The following is a 23029-nucleotide window of genomic DNA, read 5'->3' on the forward strand; positions in this document are numbered from 1 at the left end:
GGGGAGACCGTCGCGGGGGCACCGGTGAGCCAGTCACAAAAGGGGAAGAGGGAAGAGAGCGGTGCGGGGAGTGGATGGGACTAGCGGCGGCAAGTGTTGGAATGGCTGGACCAGCGATCACTTTAAAGTTGAGTGGAGTTTTATCAGGACCCTGGAGCGCCGGACACCGTTCCTTCACAGGAAGGAGGTGGTAACGGTTGCGTCTAGATGGTACCACCGACATCGACCAGGTAGGAACGTAGTTCCTTTGTGGGGCCATAGATGTACCCCAGTTTGGTATGTCCTTTGTAGTCGGACCACTTGGCCTTGAATGAGTGGCTTACTGGTCTTGTCGTAAGTGTGTTTCTGCGCATCTGGATTGGACTTTACGCGCTTTTAAACTATGGCGGGGTTGAAGACTTTGGGCTTTAAATGATTCAGGGTGACGGGCAGCGGAGGTCGCGTTCGGCGCTGGGCTGGAGAACCCAAAACGTCTCGCAATATTTCGTAGGTTCAACAGGTCCAGGTAAACATCAGATTTCGCTAAGTAGGAGCGCCCCATGAGTTGTTTAATGCTCCGAACAGCGCGCTCGGCAAGTCCATTGGACTGTTGGTATTCTGGGCTGCTGGTGACGTGTTGAAGGTTCCACCTTTAGGCAAAGTCTTTAACCTTTTGGCTGGTGAATTGGGTCCCGTTGTCAGTCTGAAGACAAGCTGGAATGTCATGTACAGAGAAGTGTGTCCTGAGCTTCTGGACGACTATCTGAGGAGATGGTTGGCAGAAAGTCAATTTCGAACCAGTTCGAGTACGAGTCCACTAACACGAGCTGGTGCTTCCCGTGCCAATCAAAGATATCGGCAGCTACTGATGACCATGGCAGAGAGGGAGCAGGTTGAGGTAGCAGGCATTGTTTTTGTTGGTGCGGTGCTTGTCTTTTACAGATTGCACATGATTCTGTTTTCTCCATAATGTACTTGGTCATTCCGGGCTAGTAGATCATTTCTTTCGCACGCTGTAGGGTAGCCTCTACGCCTGGGTGACCACCATGGATTTCCTCATAGTACTCGATTCGCAGGGAAGAGGGGATGACCGTCATGTGACCCTTAACAATCACTCCATCTTGTACTAGTTCGTCACGTACCAGGAAATAGGGTCGCAGTTCAAAGGGAGTGCTAGACTTTGTTTGGCCACCCGCCTTTGATGGTGGAAGTTAGCAGCTGAGAGGTTTTATCTGTAATGGTGTGTTCGGCGAGGCAGCGCAGGCGGTCGGTTGAAACAAACAAGACTTTCATGACGGCAAATCCGTCTTGTTCGAATGGGTGTTCGCTGGTGATGCGGGGAGCTCGAGATAAGAGTGGCTGCAATGTGCATGTCTTTACCTTTTTTGTAGACAATGCGAAAATCAAACCGTTGTAGCTGCATCATCAAGCGTTGAAGTCTTGCTGGGGCAGTAGGGATAGGTTTGCTCAGGGTGGTGACTAGTGGCTGGTGATCAGTCTCTACCGTGAAGGTCTTGCCAAAAATAAAGTCTTTAAATTTAGAGCAGGTGAAAACCACGGCAAGCAGTTCCTTCTCTATCTGCATAGCGTTGTTCAGTATCCGTTAGGATGCGCGGAGCGTAGGATACCGGCATCACGTTGCCATTGAAAGAAGTCTGCAGGCGTGCTGTGCCTAGTCCATACTGAGATGCATCGCAGGTGATTGTGACTGGCAGGTTGATGTAAAAGTATGCCAGAGTAGTTGCACTAGCGAGCTGTAGTTTTAAAGTCTCGAAAGCTCGCTGGTGTTGTGGGTACCAGGACCATGTGTTGTCCTAGGCATCGTTTCGGACCGAAACCCTTCTTCAGACTGATGTAACTCCCTGATCAATTCTTCCCTTCCCTCCCGCACCACCCCCTCCCCCGGGCACTTTCCCTTGCAATTGCAAGGGATGCTACACTGTCGCTTTACCTCCCCCCTCGACTCCATTCAAGGACCCAAGCAGTTTCAGGTGCGACAGAGGTTCATCTCCTCCTACCTCATCTATTGCATCCGCTGCTCTAGATGCCAACTAATCTACATCGGTGAGATCAAGCGTAGGCTTGGCGATCGTTTCGCCGAACACCTCCGTTCGGTCCGCATTAACCTACATCGGTAGCTCAGATCGAACCTCTCTGTCCTGGGCCTCCTCCTTGGCGTGAGCACCACCGGAAATTGCAGTCACCCTCCCCTTCTCAGTCTCTCCCTCATTGAATTCTCCTCAGGGGCTCCTCCTCTCAGCTCTCCCTTTTGGCTCCTCCTCTTCCTTTTTCCTTTCTTCTCCCCACCCTATGTCTGAAGAAGGGTTTCGACCTGAAACGTTGCCTATTTCCTTTGCTCCATAGATGCTGCTGCACCCGCTGAGTTTCTCCAGCACTTTTGTCTACCTTTGATTTTCCAGCATCTACAGTTCCTTCTTAAACACCATGTGTTGCCCTTGTGGGTTAGTTGACGCAGAGGGGCTGACAATTCACAGATTAGGCATGAACTTGCCCACGTAGTTGACCATACCTAAAAACAGTTGTAAGCTGGTGACATCAGTTGGTACTGGCAGTTCGTTGATTGCCGCAGTCTTCAGCGGGTCAGGTTTTAACCCGTTGCTGGTGAACACGTAACCTATGTAAGTGACTTCAGGAACTTGCACTTCAGAGGGTTCAGTTTTAGATTAATGTCTCTGGCACGGTTCAGCACCTTAAGTAGGTCGGCATCATGCTCGGTTGCGTCTCGGCCGTAAACTAGGATGTCGTCAACAATGATGGCACAAGGATATTCTGCTAACAGTTGTTCCATTGCACGCTGGAAGACTTCGTTAGCAAAGTTGATACCGAAGGGCATTCTTAAAAATCGGTAGCGGCCAAACAGGGTGGTGAAGGTTGCTAACGCCGATGAGGCATGGTCTAACGGGATTTGTCAGAAATAACTTTTGGCATCCAGGACTGAGAACACCATTGCGTTACCGATTTGTGCCGCTACGTCCTCGGTAGTTCTCATTGGATAGTGTTGGCGTTTGATTACTGTGTTCAAATCTTTAGGATTGATGCAGATGCGTAACTCCTTGTCTATCTTTGTGGTGACGACCAAGGTGGAGACCCAGTCTAAGGGTTCGCTAACTTCGGGAATGACTCCGATAGAGACCATACGTTTTAGTTCATCGTGTATTTTCTCACGCATGCCATGCGGGATGCGGTGAGGAGTACGTACGATCGGGGTGACTGTATGGTCAACAGTGATCTTGTATATTGTCAGTAGCTTGCCCAGTTTGTCGTCAAACAAGTCTTTATAGTTGGATAGCATCTGTTTTGTTGGTTCCTTTGTCAGACAGAGTTTGTGGACAGTATGCCCGAAATAGACCAGACCTAAGTCATGGCATGCATTGATGCCTAGCAGGGTTTCAGAACTTGGTTGGACAATGTAAATGAGTAAGTTCTTTGTTTGTTCATTGATGGTACATTTGAGATCAGCTTTACCCAGGGGGTGAATAATTTCCCCTCTGTTCGCATGTAGAGTAGAGGAGTTTTTTTATGAGCTCAGTGGTTCTTATCTTGTTGAACACTTTTGAGTGACATGACGTTTACTCTGGCGCCGGTATCGACTTTGGTGATCAGAGGTTTGTTATTGATTATCATGGTCACCGCAGGATCAGTCACTTTGGCTGGGGTGTGCAGGTTTAGGGAAAGTACAGTAGACTCAGTGTCTGTGTTATCAGAGTCGTTCCCATGGGAAGATTCGTCCTGTTCACGGGAATCAGAATTGGACGGGTCTTGTTGAATCAGGTGCAGCTTCATCCTTGAAGCTGTACTCCCACTAGATCGACAACAATTAGCAAAGTGGTTGAGTTTCTTGCAATTATGACATACTTTCCCATGGGCTAAGCAAAATTGGCGCCCCCTGGGGTGGAAATAGTTACAGTTAGAGCACCTCGTGGCAGGCACATTCTGATCTTTGCTGGACGCATTGAACAATCTTTGTGGAGAATAGCTAGCCAGATTCACATTAAGTTGTTGATCAGCATTCACACTATCAAAATCAGCAAGTGGTGCTACAGTCTCAGCCATCCGACAAGCATAACTCGCTTGCTCCAAAGTCAGTTCAGCGTTCTGCAGCAGTTCGGCTCGTAGCTTGCGGTCGCTTATTCCTCCCACAATTTTATCACGAACTAGCTCGTTTGTCAACTCACCAAATCTGCATCGAGAGCTGATATGTCTCAAGTCACTGATAAATCATTCGACAGGCTCATCAGCCTGTTGCATTTGGGCAAAAAATCTTGTTCTCTTGAGGATCCTGTTAGGTGTCGAGTTTGGCAATAGATTCAGCCGGCACCACTCCCAGACCATTCCCGTCTAGTTGAGCTGGTGAAAATTCAAAAGAGCCAGCGCGGATCATAGCTTCCGTACCCGCTAAATTCAACAGCAGAGATGCTTTCAAATCGTCAGGATCGTTTCGGTGAACGATGCGGATATAATGAGAGTAGTCCTTCTCAAACATTCGCCATCGCTCAGCAATATCGGAATCAAAAACGAGTGGGCTAGGCTTTCGACAAGAGTTAGCCATGTCATCAAAATCAAAACCAAAACTCACAAATAAAAACTTACACAGGTTGAAACACAAGCATCTTTATTGTTCAGGTCATTAACTTCTAAGCAGGTCATTACACGTTCACACTGCTACTGGTAGGCAGTGGGTAGGATTTTACACTATGAATGTTATAATTAGGCGGGGTTATAATTACTAAGCATTCTAATTGGCTAATATGCTATAGCCAATCTACATCACCCAACTACTTTCTGCCTGTATCTTGGGTGTGACTAAACCATGCAGCCAATAATAACTAGACTTTAGAGATACAGTGCAGAAACAGGCCATTTGGCCGACTGTCCGAGCCGACCAGCGATCACCCCTTACACAAGCACTATCCTGCACAGCAGGGATAATTTGATAACATACTGAGGCCAATTAACTGACAAAACTGCATGTCTTTAGAGTGTGGGAGGAAACCCGAGCACTCGGAGAAAACCCATACGGACACGGGGAACATACACACCCCGTATGGACAGCACCTGTAGCCAAGATCAAACCGGTCTCTGGAGCTGTGAGGCAACAACACGACCACTGCTGCTGACCTGTAAATAAACTTATTTTCTCTTTAAAAACCTTTGTTCAAAACTGAAAAATAGTGCATTTGGAAAGACATTGAAAATCTCGAGAGCATGCGTTGACAATCCACAGAAACACTCAGCAAGCAGCAAATCTGCTCAGAAACAACGGTTTGCGTTGTTTTCACATTTCCACAAAAACGGTACCCGCTAGTGCTACGATTTTTCACTACCTTACTCGCCATTCTCCTGTGCTGCAAGTGCATCAAGTTTTGTTCCGATCGGTGGAATATTACCAAAGTTATGAATGTTTAAAAATCGTAAAAGCTGCCCCTTCCAGCACCCGCTGTCAATCAGTGGCGGCGAGGAGAATAAAGCTGAAGGAGCAGAGTGAGCAGAGTGCGGAGTAAGCATAATGCAGAGAGGGCAGAGTGCAGTGAGCGAGTACGGAGTGAGCAGAGTGAGGCCGGAGCCGGGGAGCGGAGTGCAGAAGTGCCGAGAGCGAAGAGAGCATAGTGCGGAGAGAGCGAGTGTTGGCTGCTTCTGCGGCGACAACCACGACACGCAGAGAGCCGCTGAGTGAGGCCGAAAGCTGAAGGAGGAACGCAGTGTGGGCTGCGTCTGCGGCACCGCAACCACCCCGCCACCACACCCCCCCCCCCCCCCCCCCCCCCCCCCACGCCCACAACATATCGGTTCTGCCCTGCCATCTATTTTTATAAAGCGGCACCAAAATTATAGCAACAGTGCATTTGGGCTGTGCAAAAATTTCACTGTGCTATGGATACGTGACAATAAAGAATCATTGGACCTCATTGGAAACCTTTGAACTATCTTTAATCAGACTTGATCTTGCCCTAAACGCTGTACCCTTTACCCTGTATCTATACCGTGGACAGCTTGACTGTAAACTTGTATAGCCTTTTCACTGAATGGTTAGCACGCAACAAAATACTTTTTACTGTACCTTGGTACACGTGACAATAATAAACTAAACTAATATAAACTAAACCAAACCTATGGGCTACACCGATGAACACTTTAGGGAGGCAGAGTGGCACAGCTGGTAGAGCTTCTATCTCTCAGCCCCAGAGCCCCTGATACCCGGATTCGATCCTGAACTTAGGTGCTGTGTCTGTGTGTAGAGTCTGCACGTTCTCCATGTGATCGTGTGGGATCCTCCGGGTGCTCTGCTTTCCTCCCACAACCCAGAAGCGTGTGAGTTTGTAGGTTTAATTGGCCCTCTGTAAATTGCCCCCAGTGTGTCGGGTGAAAATGGGATAACATAGAACTAGTGTGAACGGGTGATGTAGTCAATGGGCCGAAGGGCCTGGTTCCCTGCTATAACTCTAAACTAAACTAAGCGAGTCATTCTCAAATCCCAGAGATTGCCTAAAATAATTGAAATGGTGATGAATTAGTTAAGATGGAAATAAAGATTCAACTTCAGAAGAATCAGGTTAACTCTTAATTTATTTGCAGCATTAACATAATAAAAGTTTGTCTTCCAAATTGTATTTGTTACACATTGTACAGCTGGGAACAAATTGGAAACATTCAAAAATAAATGGTAAGTGTTACATTGTACAAAACCTTGTATACAGTGAATGGCTTTATAAATGCTTAAAAATAGTTATGTATTAACACACCACAGAAGAACAAAATTGTCAAAAAGTGTTGGTTTCTTAGTTTAGTTTATAAATTCTTGGAGACAAAAATGCCGAATTGCCATCATGCAAAAAGGCAAGATAAGAAAGGACATTAGACGGAACACCAGTAGCAGATTTGTTGGGGTTTTTTTTTTTTTGTCCTTAGTGAAGGGTAAAAGAGTTTGGAAACTGTTTGAGACTAAACCAGTAGGAAAATTGTGCTCAGATGCAGAAACCAGGTTTATTTAACAGAGGAAAATTTGGAACACATCCATACTGTTAAAGCTTTTATAACCAGCAACAGAAAAACTACTTACAAAGTATGGATGCTTTCAAGTACTAGACCCTGGTTCTTGGAGTATTAATAGATTTATTTTAGAGTTTTATTTATTTTTATTTTTACAAACATTCTCTGTCTTTTGAATTCTCCATCAGTACAGTATCTTACTCCAAATGCCACCTCCTTCTTAGCTGTACATTATCAGAATGTGACTATTTACAATGTTCTATGCAAAATTTCCAGTTAAAAGTGAAATTGTGCAAATTTAAACTGAATGATTACAGCATTAATTAAAAAAAACACCAACGAAGCAACGCATAAGTTACATGTTTTCGATAGAGTTGATACTCAAATGACAGGAAAAATAAATAATGCCATCAAATGATTTTTGTTATCCTTTTAATATCTCATGAACATGTCACAACCATGACAAATTAAAAAATAAATGCATTTTAAATTTATGTATATCTCACATGGACCACAAGGCAGCTTGAGTTAATTGCATGAAAATGCACAATGGTTTGAGTGTAACAAATTGAAATAAGGAACTGCGGATGCTGGTTTACCAAAAAGAAGGGACAGAAAGTGCTGGAGTCGCTCAGAGGGTCAGGCAGTATCTATGGAGGTCATGGATAGATGACATTTCATTCCGAAATCGAAATGCCATCAATCTATGTTCTCCAGAGATGCTGTCTGACCCATTGAGGTACTCCAGCACTTTGTGCCTTTTTGTAGTGTAACATATATCATTTATTCTACAGCGAGGAAGACTATAAAAGTTACATGTGAATTATCTCTGTTTTTCCCAGTATGATTTTTTAAGGATGATTTTTGCAATTGTGTTTGGAGATGCGAAAATGTTATTGATAAAATGATCATCTTTTGTGGTTTAATGAAGCATTGTGCACTTTACGTTGTGACTCACCTAGTCCTAAGTACTGCACAATACCTTGCATCTTGACTGTACTAGACAATGAAAATAGCTATGATTTAATTAAATAGTACATCAGTTGATAATGTCTTAAAGGGTCAGAGAAACTTTATGTTTCTACTCATGGTACGATCAAAAAACAAAAGCCACAAAGCTCTCAAGCTATGAATAACTTTCTTCCAAATCATCTAGAGCTAGTGGGTGTCACAGTGGAGCAGTGGTATAGTCACTGCCTCACAGCGCCAGAGACCCGGGTTCGATGCTAACTACAGGTGCTGTCTGTAGGGAGTTTGCACGTTCTCCCTGTGACTGCGTGGGTTTTCTCCGGATGCTCCAGTTTTCTCCCACACCAGAAACGTACAGGTTTGTAGGTTAATTGGCTTTGATAAAAAAATATAGGATGGTGGTGTTGTACAAGGGTCGCTGGTCTGCACACTAGGAACAATTTACAGGGCAGGGAAAGATTTAATAAGAACCTGAGGGGTACATTTTTTACACAAAGGGTGTATGGGTGTATGGAATAAGCTGCCGGAGGAGGTAGTTCAGGCAGATACAGTATTATCGCAATGTTTAAGAAACGTTTAGTCAGGTACAAGGATAGGATATGGGCCAAACGCAGGCAGGTGGGACTAGTGTAGACGGGACATGTTGGGCGGTGTGGGCAAATTGGGCTGAGGGAATGTTTCCACACCGTATGAATATGAATCTATAAGTTTTTGCTCTTTCTGAACAAATTTATTTAGGTGAATTTATTTTAGAGATACATAATTGAGGCATTGAAAAATTAAAATCATTAACAAACATTTCATGCTCTGAACAGTACCTAAGTGAGAGTAATATATATATATATATTTCATTTTATGTGTGTGTGGGTGTGTATATATATCTCTATATAACTAAAAGTCTTTGGCTTGTTTGTTTGTGTGTATGTGTGTGCGGCAATCTGGTTAATTCCTATCTTCTTCCAAACGTTAGGCCACAGCCTTCCCATTTTCACACATCCTACTCACATTTTTTCCCCTGGTGATGATAAACATCTTCCCATCGCATTTCCACCTATATTTCCGAAGTTATTAATCGTTGACATTTTAAAAACAGCCAAAACCGCCTTCTCACAGATAGCTTCCAGCCTTCTCACAGTGATGATGTCACAATGCCTCACACAGTGCACCAATCACAGTGGGCTCTCATGCTGGCAGCTGACTGCCACAATGACATCACAATGGGACGTTGCCAACGGTAACGAGGTTGCTGCCCCTCTTCCAATATCTGAAGGGGCTGCTCATCAAGTTCTGGTTGCATTTTGGTCCCACAATCCTGGTGTTTTGGAACCCCCCCGGGTCCCACTTGGTCTAGTATATATATATCTCATTTTATATATTTTGTTGTATGTGTGTGTGTGTATATATATTTATACTGAATGTTTTTGTTTATTATATTGTTTACAAAGTACTACGTTTACATGTTCTGTTGTGCTGCTGCAAGTAAGAATTTCATTGTTCTCTTTGAGACATGTGACAAGAAAACACTCTTGACTCTTGACAAGGGATTAATGGTGATTTGGTAGCTTCGGTGTAGAACTGGCTTTTTCATACAAGACAGAGGATAGCGGTGGAAGGGTGTTATTCTGGCTGGAGATATGTCACCAGTGGAGTTCCACAGGGATCTGTGCTGGGACCTCTATTGGTTGTGATATATAGAGAGAACTTGGACAAAAAATGAAAATGGGTTGTTTAATAAAGTATAAAGATGACACAAAATTGATGGAGTTGCAGACAGTAAAGAAGGGTGTCAAAGAAAGTAGAAGGATGTAGGTCAGTTACAGATATGGGCAGAGAAATGGCAGATGGAGTTTAATCTGAGTAATAATGAGATGTTGCATCTTGAAGGTCAAATATGAGGGAAAAGTATACAATTAATGGCAGGACACCATTGATGTACAGAGGGATCTTGGAGTCGAAGCTCAGTGAAAATTGCAAAACAGGTAGATGGTGTGGTAAAAAGGCATAAGGTGTGCTTACCTTCAATAGTTGGGACATTGTGTTTAAGAGTCAGAAAATCATGTTTAGCAGTTTTATAGGACTTTGGTTAGTCCGCATTTGGAGCAATGTGTGCAGTTCTGGTTTACCCCTAACAGGAAGGATGTAGAGGGTTTGGAGAGGGTGCAGAGGAGGTTTACCAGAATGTTGCTTGGATTAGAAGGTATTAGCTATATATAACTTCAATCATTTTCTCTTGAGTATCAGAGGCTGAGAGGACAACTGATAGAAGTTTATAACTTTATGAAAGGTATAGATAGGGTAGACATTCAGAACCTTTTTCCTAGGATACAGCTTTAAGGTGGGAGAGGGAAAGATGAGTATAGAAGTTGGGAGGTCATGTTACTGTTGTATAAGACGTTGGTAAACAAAAGTGCTGGAGAAATTCAGCGGGTGCAGCAACATCTATGGAGCGAAGGAAATAGGCAACGTTTCGGGCCGGAACCCTTCTTCATACTTCAAGACGTTGGTGTGACCGCATTTAGAGTATTGTGTTCAGTTCTGGGCACCATGTTATAGGAAAGATATTGTCAAGCTTGAAAGGGTTCAGAGAAGATTTACTAGGATGTTGCCAGGGTCTGAGCTATAGGGAGAGGTTGAGTAGGCTGGGTCTCTATTCCTTGGAGTGCCGGAGGATGAGGGGTGATCTTATAGAGGTGTATAAGATCATGAGAGGAATAGATTGGGTAGATGCACGGAGTCTCTTGCCAAGAGTAGAAATTGAGGACTAGAGGACGTGGGTTTAAGGTGAAAGGGAAAAGATTTAATACGATTCTGAGGGGTAATTTTTTCACACAAAGAGTGGTGGGTGTATGGAACAAGCTGTCAGAGGAGGTAGTTGAGGCTGGGACGATCCCAACATTTCAGAAACAGTTAGACAGGTACATGGAGAGGACATGTTTGGAGGGATATGGACCAAGCGCGGGCAGGTGGAAATAGGGTACCTGGGACATGTTGGCCGATGTGGGCAAGTTGGGCTGAAGGGCTTGTTTCCACACTGTTTCACTCTATGACTATGTGTGGAGCAGGGTTTTTACACAAAGAGTGCTGGGTGCCAGGAACTAGCAGTGAGGTGTGGTGGTGGAGACAGATATGACTTTTAGATAACCACATGGATATGCAGGGAATGTAGGGATAGGGATCACATGCAGGCAGAGGACATTATTTATCTTGGCATCATGTTCGACACAATCTTTGAGGGCTGAAGGGCCTGATCCTGTGCTGTGTTCAACATTTAAATGCAAAAACTATCAGTATTATTAAGATAAGTAGTTGTATTCATCAGTGGATTGGAAAGAAAAAAAGGAACAATTTGATTTAGAAAGAAGGAACTGCAGATATACTGGTGCTAGAGTAACTAGGTGTCGGGCAGCATATCTGGAGAACATGGATAGTGACTTTTCAGGTCCATGTCTTTCAGAGATGTTTTGATCTGTTGATTGTTTGAAGGCACCGGGCCTGTACTCACTGGAGTTTAGAAGCATGAAGGGGACCTCATTGAAACTTACCGAATAGTGAAAGGCCTGGATGGAGTGGAAGTGGAGATGATGTTTCCACTAGTGGGAGAGTCCAGGATCAGAAGCCATAGCCTCAGATTAAAAGAACATATCTTTAGAAAAGAGATGAGGAACAATTTCTTTAGCCAGAAGATGGTGAATCTGTGGAATTCATTGCTACAGACAGTGGTGGAGGCAAAGTTATTGGGTATTTTTAAAGTGAAGATTGACAGTTTCTTGATTAGTAAGGGTGTCCAAGATTATGGGTAAAAGGCAGGAGAATGGGGATGAGAGGGATAGGTAGATCAGCCACAATTGAATAGCGGAGTAGACTTGGTGGGCTGAATGACCTAATTCTGCTCCTATGACTTGGAAAATTATGAAAAGATACTATTAAACTGGAATGAATTTGGAGCAGATTTACGAGGTTAAACGCAGCGGATCAGGCAGCATCTCTGGAGAAACGGAATAGGTAACGTTTTGGGTCGAGGCCCTTCTTAAGACTGAAAGTAAGGGGAGGGAGAAACTAGAGGTATGAAAAGGTACAGAACAAATCAGAGCCGGCACCGATGGCCAAGGAGACGACAATGGTCCATTGTCGGTTGTGGAGGAGGTGATAATGAAGGGATATGAACAGTGAAATTAGCAGTAAGACCAGGGTAGGGGAAGGACGGAGTGAGAGGGTTACTTGAAATTAGAGAAATCAATGTTCATAGATTTACAAGATTGTTTCATTTAGAGTTTAGTTTGGAGACACAGCATGGAAACAGGCTCCTCAGCCCATGGATGAACTTGTAAATTGCCTGCCTTTATGTCTTCTCTATAACCATGGACTTGGTTAAGTGTTTATTCAAAAATCAGTAACTTAAAGAAACTTCTGCTACCATGTGAACCAAGCACCAGATATACAAAAATATTTATTGCACTTTAGACTTAACGGACCTTTCACGACTAAAACATATCTGCCAAGTTCTTGGTTGGAATTGGCAGCTGTAATCCACATGTATGCCTGTTTCTCAGGCCACTATTATACTAGACTCCTATAATGTAACTTCTTCACTATGAAGATTCAAATGCGTTTTTCCCATTCCTTCATAGAATAGCAACGTGAGAGGAAAAAGAAAACAAGTAAGCAAGCTGAATGGGGGTTGAGTGGAATGGGTGGATGTTAGTTTAAGCACAACATGTCCAATTCCCACTTAGTTGAATGAGCTATCAGCTCAGTGTGCTTACAGTAGCTTTTTTATTTCAAGTAATAATATTTAGTTCGGACCTGAACTGCAGCCTTTGTTTGTCAGACGTAAGTATACAGACAATGTTCTCCCTTCCCCTCCCTCCCGCCGCCCTCCCCAACCCATGAGCTCTCTAGTTTGAGTTCAAATTAACTTCATGCAACACAGAAACCAATGTAACGGCATGCATTTCAGGCTTATTATTATTTAAGGTGCCTTCGATTACTGGCAGTGCGACAATGTTTTAAATGTATCGTTATTGAAGCTTTCAGATCATTGTTAAAGAGGAACATTGACATTGGGAGCTCAGAGCTGATATGAATCTACAGTGCTTTTGCATATGGACAGTTTCTTTCACAGACCCCTGAGTCGTACATGGAGGATGCTATTCATCAAAAGGAAAAACAGCCACTCAAAGCAGCAAAACTATTGAGATGCAGAGTGCTCATTGGTTATTTGCCTGGAAGACCAGGATCTGACAGATGCCTATGGAGACCCAACAGTCCCGTGGTGTGTATTGAGGGGTTGGGTAAGGAGGGGTGTCGTGTTGACTGTAGGGAGGGCTGCACCTGTAGTGGTTGCAACGGCGACTCTTGCTCTTGTTCTTGGTCCAAAAACACGGCAAAGTTGTCTTCCGATATAGTGTTGAGGTGAACACCACTGGACAATGACTCTTTGGATTTCAGGTTGGATTTCTCAAAGTCCAAAAATTCTGGACTCTGTAAGAAAAATTGAAACTCACGGTAGGAATTTATCACAAGAGAAGATGTAGCAAGGAGAGAGGTTGCTGGAGATAGACACAAAGCTTTTATCAGGCAACTGAACCATCAGACCAACAACTTGAGAGCAGTCCGGGACTACTATCTACCTCAATGGAGACCCTCGGAATATTTTTGATCGGGCTTTGCTATCATTATCTTGCACTAAACGTTACTCACATGATTCCCTTTATCGTGTATCTGTACACTGTGGACAATCATGTATTGTCTTTCCGCTGACTGGTTAGCAACCAACAAAAGCTTTTCACTGTACCTTCATACTCGTGATAATAAACTAGACTCAAACTCAAAGTGCTGGAGTAACTCAACAGGTCAGGCAGCATCTCTAGAAAAAAAGGATAGGTGACGTTTTGGGTCAGAACCCTCCTCCTTTATCTTTGCTTTGTTGCGTGACCCGCTGTGTTACTCTAGCACTTTGTGTCTATCTTCGGTACAAACCTGCATCCACAGTTCCTTCCTACACGAGAGATTTCAGGACTTTTGTTGCTCAAATGCCTGTTATCAGGCTTCTGAAAGGCCATTCCACAAATTTTGTTTAATTTAGAGTTACAATGTGGAGACAGGCTCTTTGGCCCATCAAATCCACGCGGACCAGCATTCACCCCGTACACTAGTTCTATCCTACACACTCGCCGTTTAACAAAGCCAATTGACCTACTAACCCATTGGAGTGTGGGAGGAAACCGGAGCACCTGGAGAATACCCACGCGGTCATGGGGAGAATCGACAAACTGCATACATACAGCACCCGTTGTTGGGATCGATCCCAGGTCAAGCAACAGCAGCAGCTCTATCTGCTGCTCCTGGATACTGACTGATTCACCACTACCCCATTGCAGACATTGGACCTGTCTTTTGACCTGTTGCTGAGAACTATATTCTGCACTCTATCTTCCCCATTGCTCTGTCTATTGTACTTGAATATGACGATTGTATCCATCTGTGGTATCTGATCTGTTTGAATAGCTTGCACAGCAAAGCTTTTCACTGTACCTCGCTACATGTGACAATAATAAATCCAAACCTTTAAGGCTACACACAACAGATTTGACTTTCTTCTGCCACAGATTCCTCCCCCGCCCTCTCCCTCCACGTCCCACCAATGACACATTGTGGAAACCTTTGTCCTGAGTCTTAGCTGAGGGCTATAATGTGTGGACTGATACAGACCCTAATGATGTTGCCTGAATCATAGAACATAGGGCATAGAACATAGAACAGTACAGCACAGGACAAATCCTTTAGCCCATAATGTCTATGCTGAACATGATGCCAAGATGAACTAATCTCCTCTGTCTGCGTGCGATCCACATCCCTCCATTCCCTGCATATCCATGTGCCAATCTAAAACTCTCTTAAATGCCACTATCATGTCTGTCTCCACCAGCACCCTTGGCTCCCACCACTCTCCATGTAAAAAACCTGCCCCTTTCCCCTCAAGGTTATACCCTCTAGTATTTGATGTTTCTATCCTGGGGAAAAAAGCTTCTGACTGTGTCTCCTATCTATGCTAATGCCCATTTGTTTAGAGGGATATAAGCCAAGCACGGGCCAATGGGATTAGCTTAGATGGGGCATCTTGGCTCGGCATTGACGTGTTGGGCTGTAGATAGATAAAAATAGCTGGTGTAACTCAGCGGGTCAATCAGCACCTCTGGAGAAATGGAAAAGGTGATGGTTCGGGTTGAGACCCTTCTTCAGACTCGGGGGAAAGAAGGGTTTCAATCTGAAGTTTATTTAGTATAGGTTAGAGATGTAGCACGGAAACAGGCCTTCGGCCCACCAAGTTCACATCGACCAGAAATTCCTGCCCATTAACACTACCCTACACACACTGGAAACAATTTTACTTAGACCAAGCCAATTAACCTACACAACTGTACGTTGTTGAAGTCTCTCAGCATATTTTCTCCAGAGATGCTGCCTGACCCGCTGAGTTACTCTAGCTTTTTGTGTCTAGCTTCGGTTTAAACCTGCAACTGCAGTTCCTTCCTACACAGTTGGGCTGAAGAGCCTGTTCCCATGCTGTATGGCTCTATGACCTCTGTCCAGTAATGGATGTTTACCTGTGGAGTTGTTGGGAAACTGTGGTTAGTGGTTACGGGTTGGACGGTATGTACCACTCTCGACGATGGTCTCTGGTAGTCTCCTGTCCCGGTCACCATGCTGTATGCCGGAGGTCCCACCATAGACTGCCGTTGTAGTAACTGCAAGATGGCATGAATGTCAGTCGACATCTGTGTTTCCAATCTAGAAAATAAACGACATGGAGAGGAAAGGTTTAGAAGAATATGGGCCAAACATAGGCAGGTGGGACTAGTGTAGATTGCAAGACAATACGTTTTTCTCTATATGTCAGCAAGACAAAGGAGATAGTGATCGACATCATTGATAAATTCCGGTATACATTGCTCTCTACTTTGGTTGAAAGCTTCAAGTTCCTAGAAGCAAATATCACAAGCATCCTGTCCTGGACTAGTCATATTGAAACAATGGCCAAGAAAGCACACCTATGCTCAACTTCCTTAGAAGACTTAGGAAGTTCGGCATTTCCCCATCAACTCTCACCAGCTTCTACAGATGCGTCATAGAAAGCATTTTATCAGGATGTTGTGATAGTTTGGGAACAACTTGTCCAAGACCGCAAGAAATTGCAGAGAATTGTGGACGTAGCCCAGACCATCACACGTACCAATCTCTCTTCCATTGACACCATCTACACTTCACATTGCCTCAGGAAAGCCACCAACATAATCAAGAATGTGTCTCACCCCAGTCACTCCCTCTTCTCCCCTCTCCCATCAGGCAAGAGATACAGAAGTGGGAAAACACACACCTCCAGATTCAGGGACAGTTTCTTCCCAGCTGTTATCAGGCAACTGAACCATCCTCTCACCAACTGGAGAGCGGTCCTGTTCCCCCCCCCCCCCCCATCTACCTCACTGGAGACCCTCAGACTGTGATCTGACTTTACTGGACTTTCACTAAATGTTTTACCTTTAATCCTGTATCTCTACACACTGTGGGTGGCTCGATTGTAATCGTGTACAGATTCACCACTAATTTTCAAGAAACTGGTGGTCTGGCAAAATCCAGACAAAATTACGAGAGCGCGCTTGAAATTTCCTCCCCCCCCGGAAGTCACCCTGAAAATGTAGCGCCTAGGTCGGGTGAGGCGGTTGAGCTCAATCTCATCGGGACTTCCGTGGACGATCATCGGTATCTTGGCCCCCCAAAGGCTGTGACCTCTGTTGGTTGGGCAAAATGGATAATACAGCAAAGCCCTGGAACCAAAGGTGCCTGAAAACCGTGGTGGACCTGTACAATCTTTCTGTTGACTGGAACACATTTCTGCTACCTCAGTACACATGACAATAAACTAAACTAAAGGGCCTGTCCCACGAGCATGCGACCTGCATGCAGCGAGCGCGACCAAACCGGAAGCGGGGGCCGCACGGAGATCGAGTGTGTGACGTGAAGTTCGAGCGAAGTCCGCGGGAAGTTCGCGCGTGACGTACGGCATCAAGATGCTGCATCCGGCGTCGAGACGCTGCGTATGCCCGTCGAGGCGGTGCGTATGGTGTTGAGGTGGCTACCGGCAGGCAGGCCGTTGCCGCGCTGAATTTTTGAACACGATCAGTTTTTCAGAGCCCCGCGCGATGATGGGACCAGCTCCGCACAACTCCATACGGCTCCGGTGATCAAAGTGGGACCGGCCCCACGAGGCCATACGGCTCATGCGACCACGTTAGGTCGCACTTGCCACATGGAGTCGCATGCTCGTGGGGCAGGCCCTTAACTTGATGGGGCTTATTGGTCGCCATTCCCAGACAGACTCTACTTCAATCTCTTACCCATCACCTTTGATTTTGTAATAGAAATACGCAATCATGTCTAGAGGATAGTTGTTCTTATGTTCAGTAAACAACCAGAAATGTGGAAAACTATCATTTGATTGTTTTAAACAAAATGGTATTATAATTTTTAAAATTCTTATTTGCAAATTTAAAGGTTAGGTTACTGTGGTCAAAATAATAGCATTTGGTAATACAACTCTAAAATACAGGACATTGCAAATTTTATTCCAATGTTTTTTTTTTAATGTCAAGTGCATCTTTACACAAACTACATTCAGTAAATGTTACTTAAAGATTTTAATTATAATTGGAGGTTGAGGGGAGACTTGATAGAAGTTTCTGAAATTATGAGAGGCATAGATAGGGTAAACTGTCAGAACCTTTTCCCCAAAGTAGAAATGTCCATCAGTAAAGGGCATAGCTTTAAGGTGAGAAGGGTGAAAGTTTAAGGGAGATATGCGGGGAAAGTTTTTTTACACATAGGGTGGTGGGGGCCTGGAACGAGCTGCCAAAGGTGGTAGTGGAGGCAGATAAGATAGTGGTGTTTAAGAGGCATTTAGATAGGCACATGGATATGCAGGAATGGAGGGATATGAATCATGTGCAGACAGATGAGATCAGTTTAACTTGGCATCAAGTTCGGCACAAGCAAGTGACTTGGAAAATACTTTGTGAATAAATACTAAAGAGATATCTCATCATGAGAAATGCTAAGCTAATTATTATCAAAGAAGCACAATGGCACAACGGCACAGCTGGTAGAGTTGCTGCCCCACAGTGCCCCACAGTGCCAGAGACACCGGTTCGATCCTGACTACAGGTGCTGTCTGCGTGGAGTTTACACATTCTTCCTGTGACCACATGGTTTCATCCATGTGCTCCGGTTTCCTCGATCTTCCCAAAGACGTGCGGGTTTGTAGGTTGCTTGGCCTCTATAAATATTCCCGTGTGTGTGGGGAGTGGATGAGAAAGTAGGATAGCATAGAACTTGTGTGAACGGGTGATTGAGTTTTTTTTGGCCTTCCATCACAGCAATGTGATGGATGTTTATGTAAAATGTAAATTATGTTGTGTCTGGGGTCTATTTGTTTGTAATGTATGGCTGCAGAAACGGCATTTCGTTTGGACCTCAAGGGGTCCAAATGACAATTAAATTGACTATTGACTATTGACTATTGACTATTGATGGTTGGCATGGACTCAGTGGGCCGAAGCGGCTGTCTCAATGCTGTGCCATTAAAACATAACACTCTTTAAAAATATATATATTTTGTTCTGGGCAATTTTCTAAGGCTGGTAACAAATAATCTGTCCAATAGTCTTCAGAAATCATCTTTATTACTTGCTTTAAAAAAGTATTTAAAACCATGAGGCAAATAGATAGGGTGAATGGTATTTTACCCAGGGTAGGGGAATCAAGAACCAGAGGGAATACATTTAAGATGAGAGAGGAAAGACTTAATAGGAACCTGAGGGGCAACTATTTCATACAGAGGGTGGTGGGCATATAGACAGAGTTGCCAGAGGAGGTAGTTGAGGCAGCTACTATAACAACATTTAAAATATGCTACATGGATAGGAAAGGTTTAGTGGGATACAGGCCAAACGTGGGCAACTGGTACTAGCTTAGGTGAGGCATCTTGGGCAGCATGGATGGTTTGGACCGAAGGGCCTGTTTCCATTCTGTGTGTCTCTAAGATTCTAAACAATATGGAACGGGTACATGTGGCCAATGAATCTGTTCTGGTGCACATAGGTGCAAATTGCTCTGATAATCTATTTCATCTTGTTGGCACATCTCATCAAATCCAATTATTTTTGTCCAAATTAATCATAAATTTTAATTAAAAATAAAAACCGCAGACGCCAGAAATATTGCACATAAGTTCACAAATCATGGGAGCAGAATTCGGCCATTCGACCCATCGTCTACTCCGCCATTCAATCATGGCTGGTTTATCTTTCCAACTCAACCCCGTTCTCCTGCCTTCTCTCCATAGCCTTTGAAATCTAAAATAAAAGCAGAAAATGCTGGAAACACTCAGCAGGTCAGGCAGCATCTATGAGGAGAAAAACAGAGATAATGTTTCAGATCAATCATCTTTCATAGTTACAAACAAGGATAATTACTATTTTACTCAAATATCTTTCCTTTATTGGAGGTGAGAAGTACTCATTACCTGCTGAGATGTTCTTGAAGTAAATCTAATCTGTGCTCCACCTCACCGTAGGTTAAGTCACTTCCTGACTCTGAGATACCAGGGGCTGCATGAGAAGATGCAGACTGGGTGGACATATCAGGATATTCCACAGGTTTTCCACTTTCCCAATCCTTTAGTCTCTCGCTGGCATCTGATGAAATCCAGAGAGCATATAAAATGAACACTTTCAACACTTTCAAAATCATGTGAAAAATCATGAGAGGAATAGATCGGGTAGATACGCAGAGCCTCTTGCCCAAAGTAGGGGAATTGAGAACCAGACATAGGTTTAAGGTGAAGACGGGAACCTGAACCTGAAGGGGTAACTTTTCCACATATGTGATAGAGGGATATGGGCCAAATGCAGGTAGGTGGGACTAGTGTAGCTGGGACATGTTGGTCAGTGTGGGCAAGTTGGGCCTGTTTCCACACTGTAAGACTCTATGACTTGGTGCAGAAACAAAGAACTGCAGCTATGCGCTTACAAAAGAAGGCACAAAGTGCGGAGTAGCTCAGTGGGTCTGTCAACATGTCAGGAGAATGTGGATAGGTGGCATTTTGGGTCAGGGCCCTCCAATGAATCTGAAGATAGGCCTCGACCCACAACGTCGTCTATCCATGTTCTCCTGAGATGCTGCCTGATCCGCTGAGTTACTCCAGCACTCCGTGTCTTCCAACACTTGGCGTGTTACCTCAGGAGAATTCCTCGTGACAAACCCATGTAGAAGTTTAAAATATTGAAACCATTAACTAGGAGACAAAAGGAACTGCAGATGCTGGAATCGTGAGCAAAGTGCTGGAGGAACTCAACATGCTGGAGAAACTCGACGGTTAAGCAACGTCTGTGTCTAGCTGCGTGAAAGGTTAGTTATTCTCATGAGTTCAGTACACAACCAGAAATGTGGCAAACTATCATCTGATTATTTGAAAAAAATAAATTATAATATTTTAAATTCTTATTTACAGCATTGAAACGTGTCTGGGTCAGTGGAGAAAATAATAGCATTTGGAAATGAAACTAAAATACAGGACATCGTAAATTTTATTCCAATATCCTTTTTAAAATATCAGGTGCATCTTTATAACAAACTGCATTTAGTAAATGTTAGTAAGTGTGGTGGGGTGGGGGTCGGGTGGGGGGGGGGGGGGAGGTGAAAGGGGAGTGCGAGGGAGGGTTGTAAGAGGTTACCTAAAATTAGAGTGAACTTAATGTTCATTCATACTTTGATATGCTGATATACTGTATGTGATTCGTCAGATCCAAGTTACAGGCCAATTTAAGTTATTCTTCGAATTGTTTGTTTTGAAGCCTATTTTATGTACTTCTGTGATTGAAAGGGAAACAGGAACAGGCCACTTGTCGACTCCAGCCGGCCACAACTCCTCTCTCTGCCACATCCTCAAACTCTCTGAATCCACCATCTTTAAAAACAAATATCCACTTCCTCTTAAAATGCTCCCATTGATCATAACCATCCTGGGAGGCAAGACTCACACCCTCTAACAGGGTAGCAGGTACTATCACAACATTTTAGAAACAATTAGACAGGTACAGGGAGAGGCTAGGTTTATGGGCCAAACGCAGGCAGGTGGGACTAGTATAGATGGGACGTGTTGGTCGTCATGGGAAAGGCTCTTGGTTCCCCTACTCTGGATAGAAGGCTCTGTGTATTTGCCCTGTCTATTCCTCGCATGAGCTTATAGACGGCAATGTGAAGTTTTCTGTTACTGCCTTCCAAAGCAGTCCAACTGCAACTTAAGATCTTTCATGCCAGTAAAACTGGTGTATCTGGAATGCAAGTAACAGAACCCAGCTCTGGGCTATTTAAATCTCAAGCATTGCTGATTCCAGGGGATTTAAATAGCTTTACCACCTGCTAATTATTTTCCTCACTCCGGCTGTTTAATCCTCTGTGAATGTTTCACTCCTTGGCAAGACATTTCTCATATCAGTATTACAGTCATAGAGTCTTACAGCACGGCACCAGGCCCTTCGGCCCATCTCGTCCATGCCCCACCTACACTAGTCTCACCTGCCTGCATTTGGTCCATATCCCTCTATAATCCATGCACCTGTCCAAGTATATTTTAAATGTTGAAACAAAGTGTGGGGTGATGCAGTGGCACCGCGGTAGAGTCAGGGGCGGAAAACCCGGGGGGGAGCCAGATGGGACACGTCCCCCCCCCATGTTTTGAGAGGTGGGGGACATCCCCCCCAAGTTTTTGTGATCCCGATTTTAAAATCGTCGTTTTTAGCGCTGGATTGAGCCTCCGAAGCCTCGCGCGTTTGATGAGCGTGCGCATGCGCGCGTGGCCGCCAAAACATTGTGTCCCCCGTCCCCTCCATGTTTTGACAGTGAGTTCCGTTCTTGGGTAGAGTTGCTGCCTTACAGCGCCCGAGACCCGGGTTCGATCTTGATTACGGGTGCTGTCTGTATAGAGTTTGTACCCTCTCCCTGTGACTGCATGAGTTTTCTCTGGGTGCTCAGGTTTCATCCCACACTCTAAAGACGTGCAGGTTAATTGGTTTGGAGGTTAATTGGCTTCAGTAAAATAGTAAATTGTCCCTAGTGTGCATGATAGTGCTAATGTATGGGATGATCACTGGTCGGTGCAGACTAGGTGGGCCGAAGGGCCTGTTCTGCGGTGTATGTCTAACGTAAAGCAGATGCTCATTAATACACAAGGTCTGAAGAAGAGTCTTGAACTGAAATGTAGCCGATCCATGTTTTCCAGAGATGCTACATGACCCGCCAAGTTACTCCAGCGCTTTGTGTCTCTTCATTATAAATCAGCATCTGTTTCTACACTGTTACTTTGTTAGATTTTGTTTGGAACCTCACCTGGACACTTTGCTCTTTTTTCAGCTCTTCGGCTCTGAATGTCAGATCCCTGTGCAAAGTCTAGTCTGCAGTTCACTTCTATCTCTGCTGGATAATCCAGAATGCCAGAACATAATGGCTTCTTTTCTTCATCCATGGAGGTAGAACAGGAGGATGATGCACTCCGTCTATCTTCTGAGTCACGTTTTCTGTAGTAAAGTTGCTGTTCACTACTTGGGATGTCTTGCGACGCTCCTTGCTTCCCATATTCATCTTCATCATCATCTGTGATAGCAAATATGACTAAACAAAGTAAGCAATTGTTATTTTAAGAAATATCTCATCACAAGTTTATAAGTTCATAAGTTCTAGGAGCATAGAAACATAGAAAATAGGTGCAGGAGTAGGCCATTCGGCCCTTCAAGCCTGCACCTCCAGTCAATATGATCATGGCTGATCATCCAACTCAATATCCCGTACCTGCCTTCTCTCCATACCCCCTGATCCCTTTAGCCACAAGTGCCACATCTAACGCCCTCTTAAATATAGCCAATGAACTGGCCTCAACTACCTTCTGTGGCAGAGAATTCCAGAGATTCACCACTCTCTGTGTGAAAAATGTTTTTCTCATTTTGGTCCTAAAAGACTTCCC

The 23029-nt window shown here is 44.3% G+C and overlaps 1 protein-coding gene across 1 annotated transcript in view; it reads right to left on the minus strand.

Moving 5' to 3' along the window:
* Positions 1-12839: 12839 nt before the first annotated feature.
* Positions 12840-23029, minus strand: part of kcnh7 (potassium channel, voltage gated eag related subfamily H, member 7) — a 121574-nt gene continuing 111384 nt past the window's right edge. The window contains exons 11-14 of the mRNA XM_055638149.1: positions 22399-22662; positions 19535-19706; positions 15564-15747; positions 12840-13437 (exon numbers count right to left, since the gene is read on the minus strand). Coding sequence (XP_055494124.1) covers positions 13171-13437; positions 15564-15747; positions 19535-19706; positions 22399-22662 — 887 coding nt within the window. The 3' untranslated portion in view covers positions 12840-13170. The remainder of the gene's footprint in view (positions 13438-15563; positions 15748-19534; positions 19707-22398; positions 22663-23029) is intronic.

This window comes from Leucoraja erinacea, chromosome 7, assembly GCF_028641065.1.
Source record: "Leucoraja erinacea ecotype New England chromosome 7, Leri_hhj_1, whole genome shotgun sequence".
NCBI classification, from domain to species: Eukaryota; Metazoa; Chordata; class Chondrichthyes; order Rajiformes; family Rajidae; genus Leucoraja; species Leucoraja erinaceus.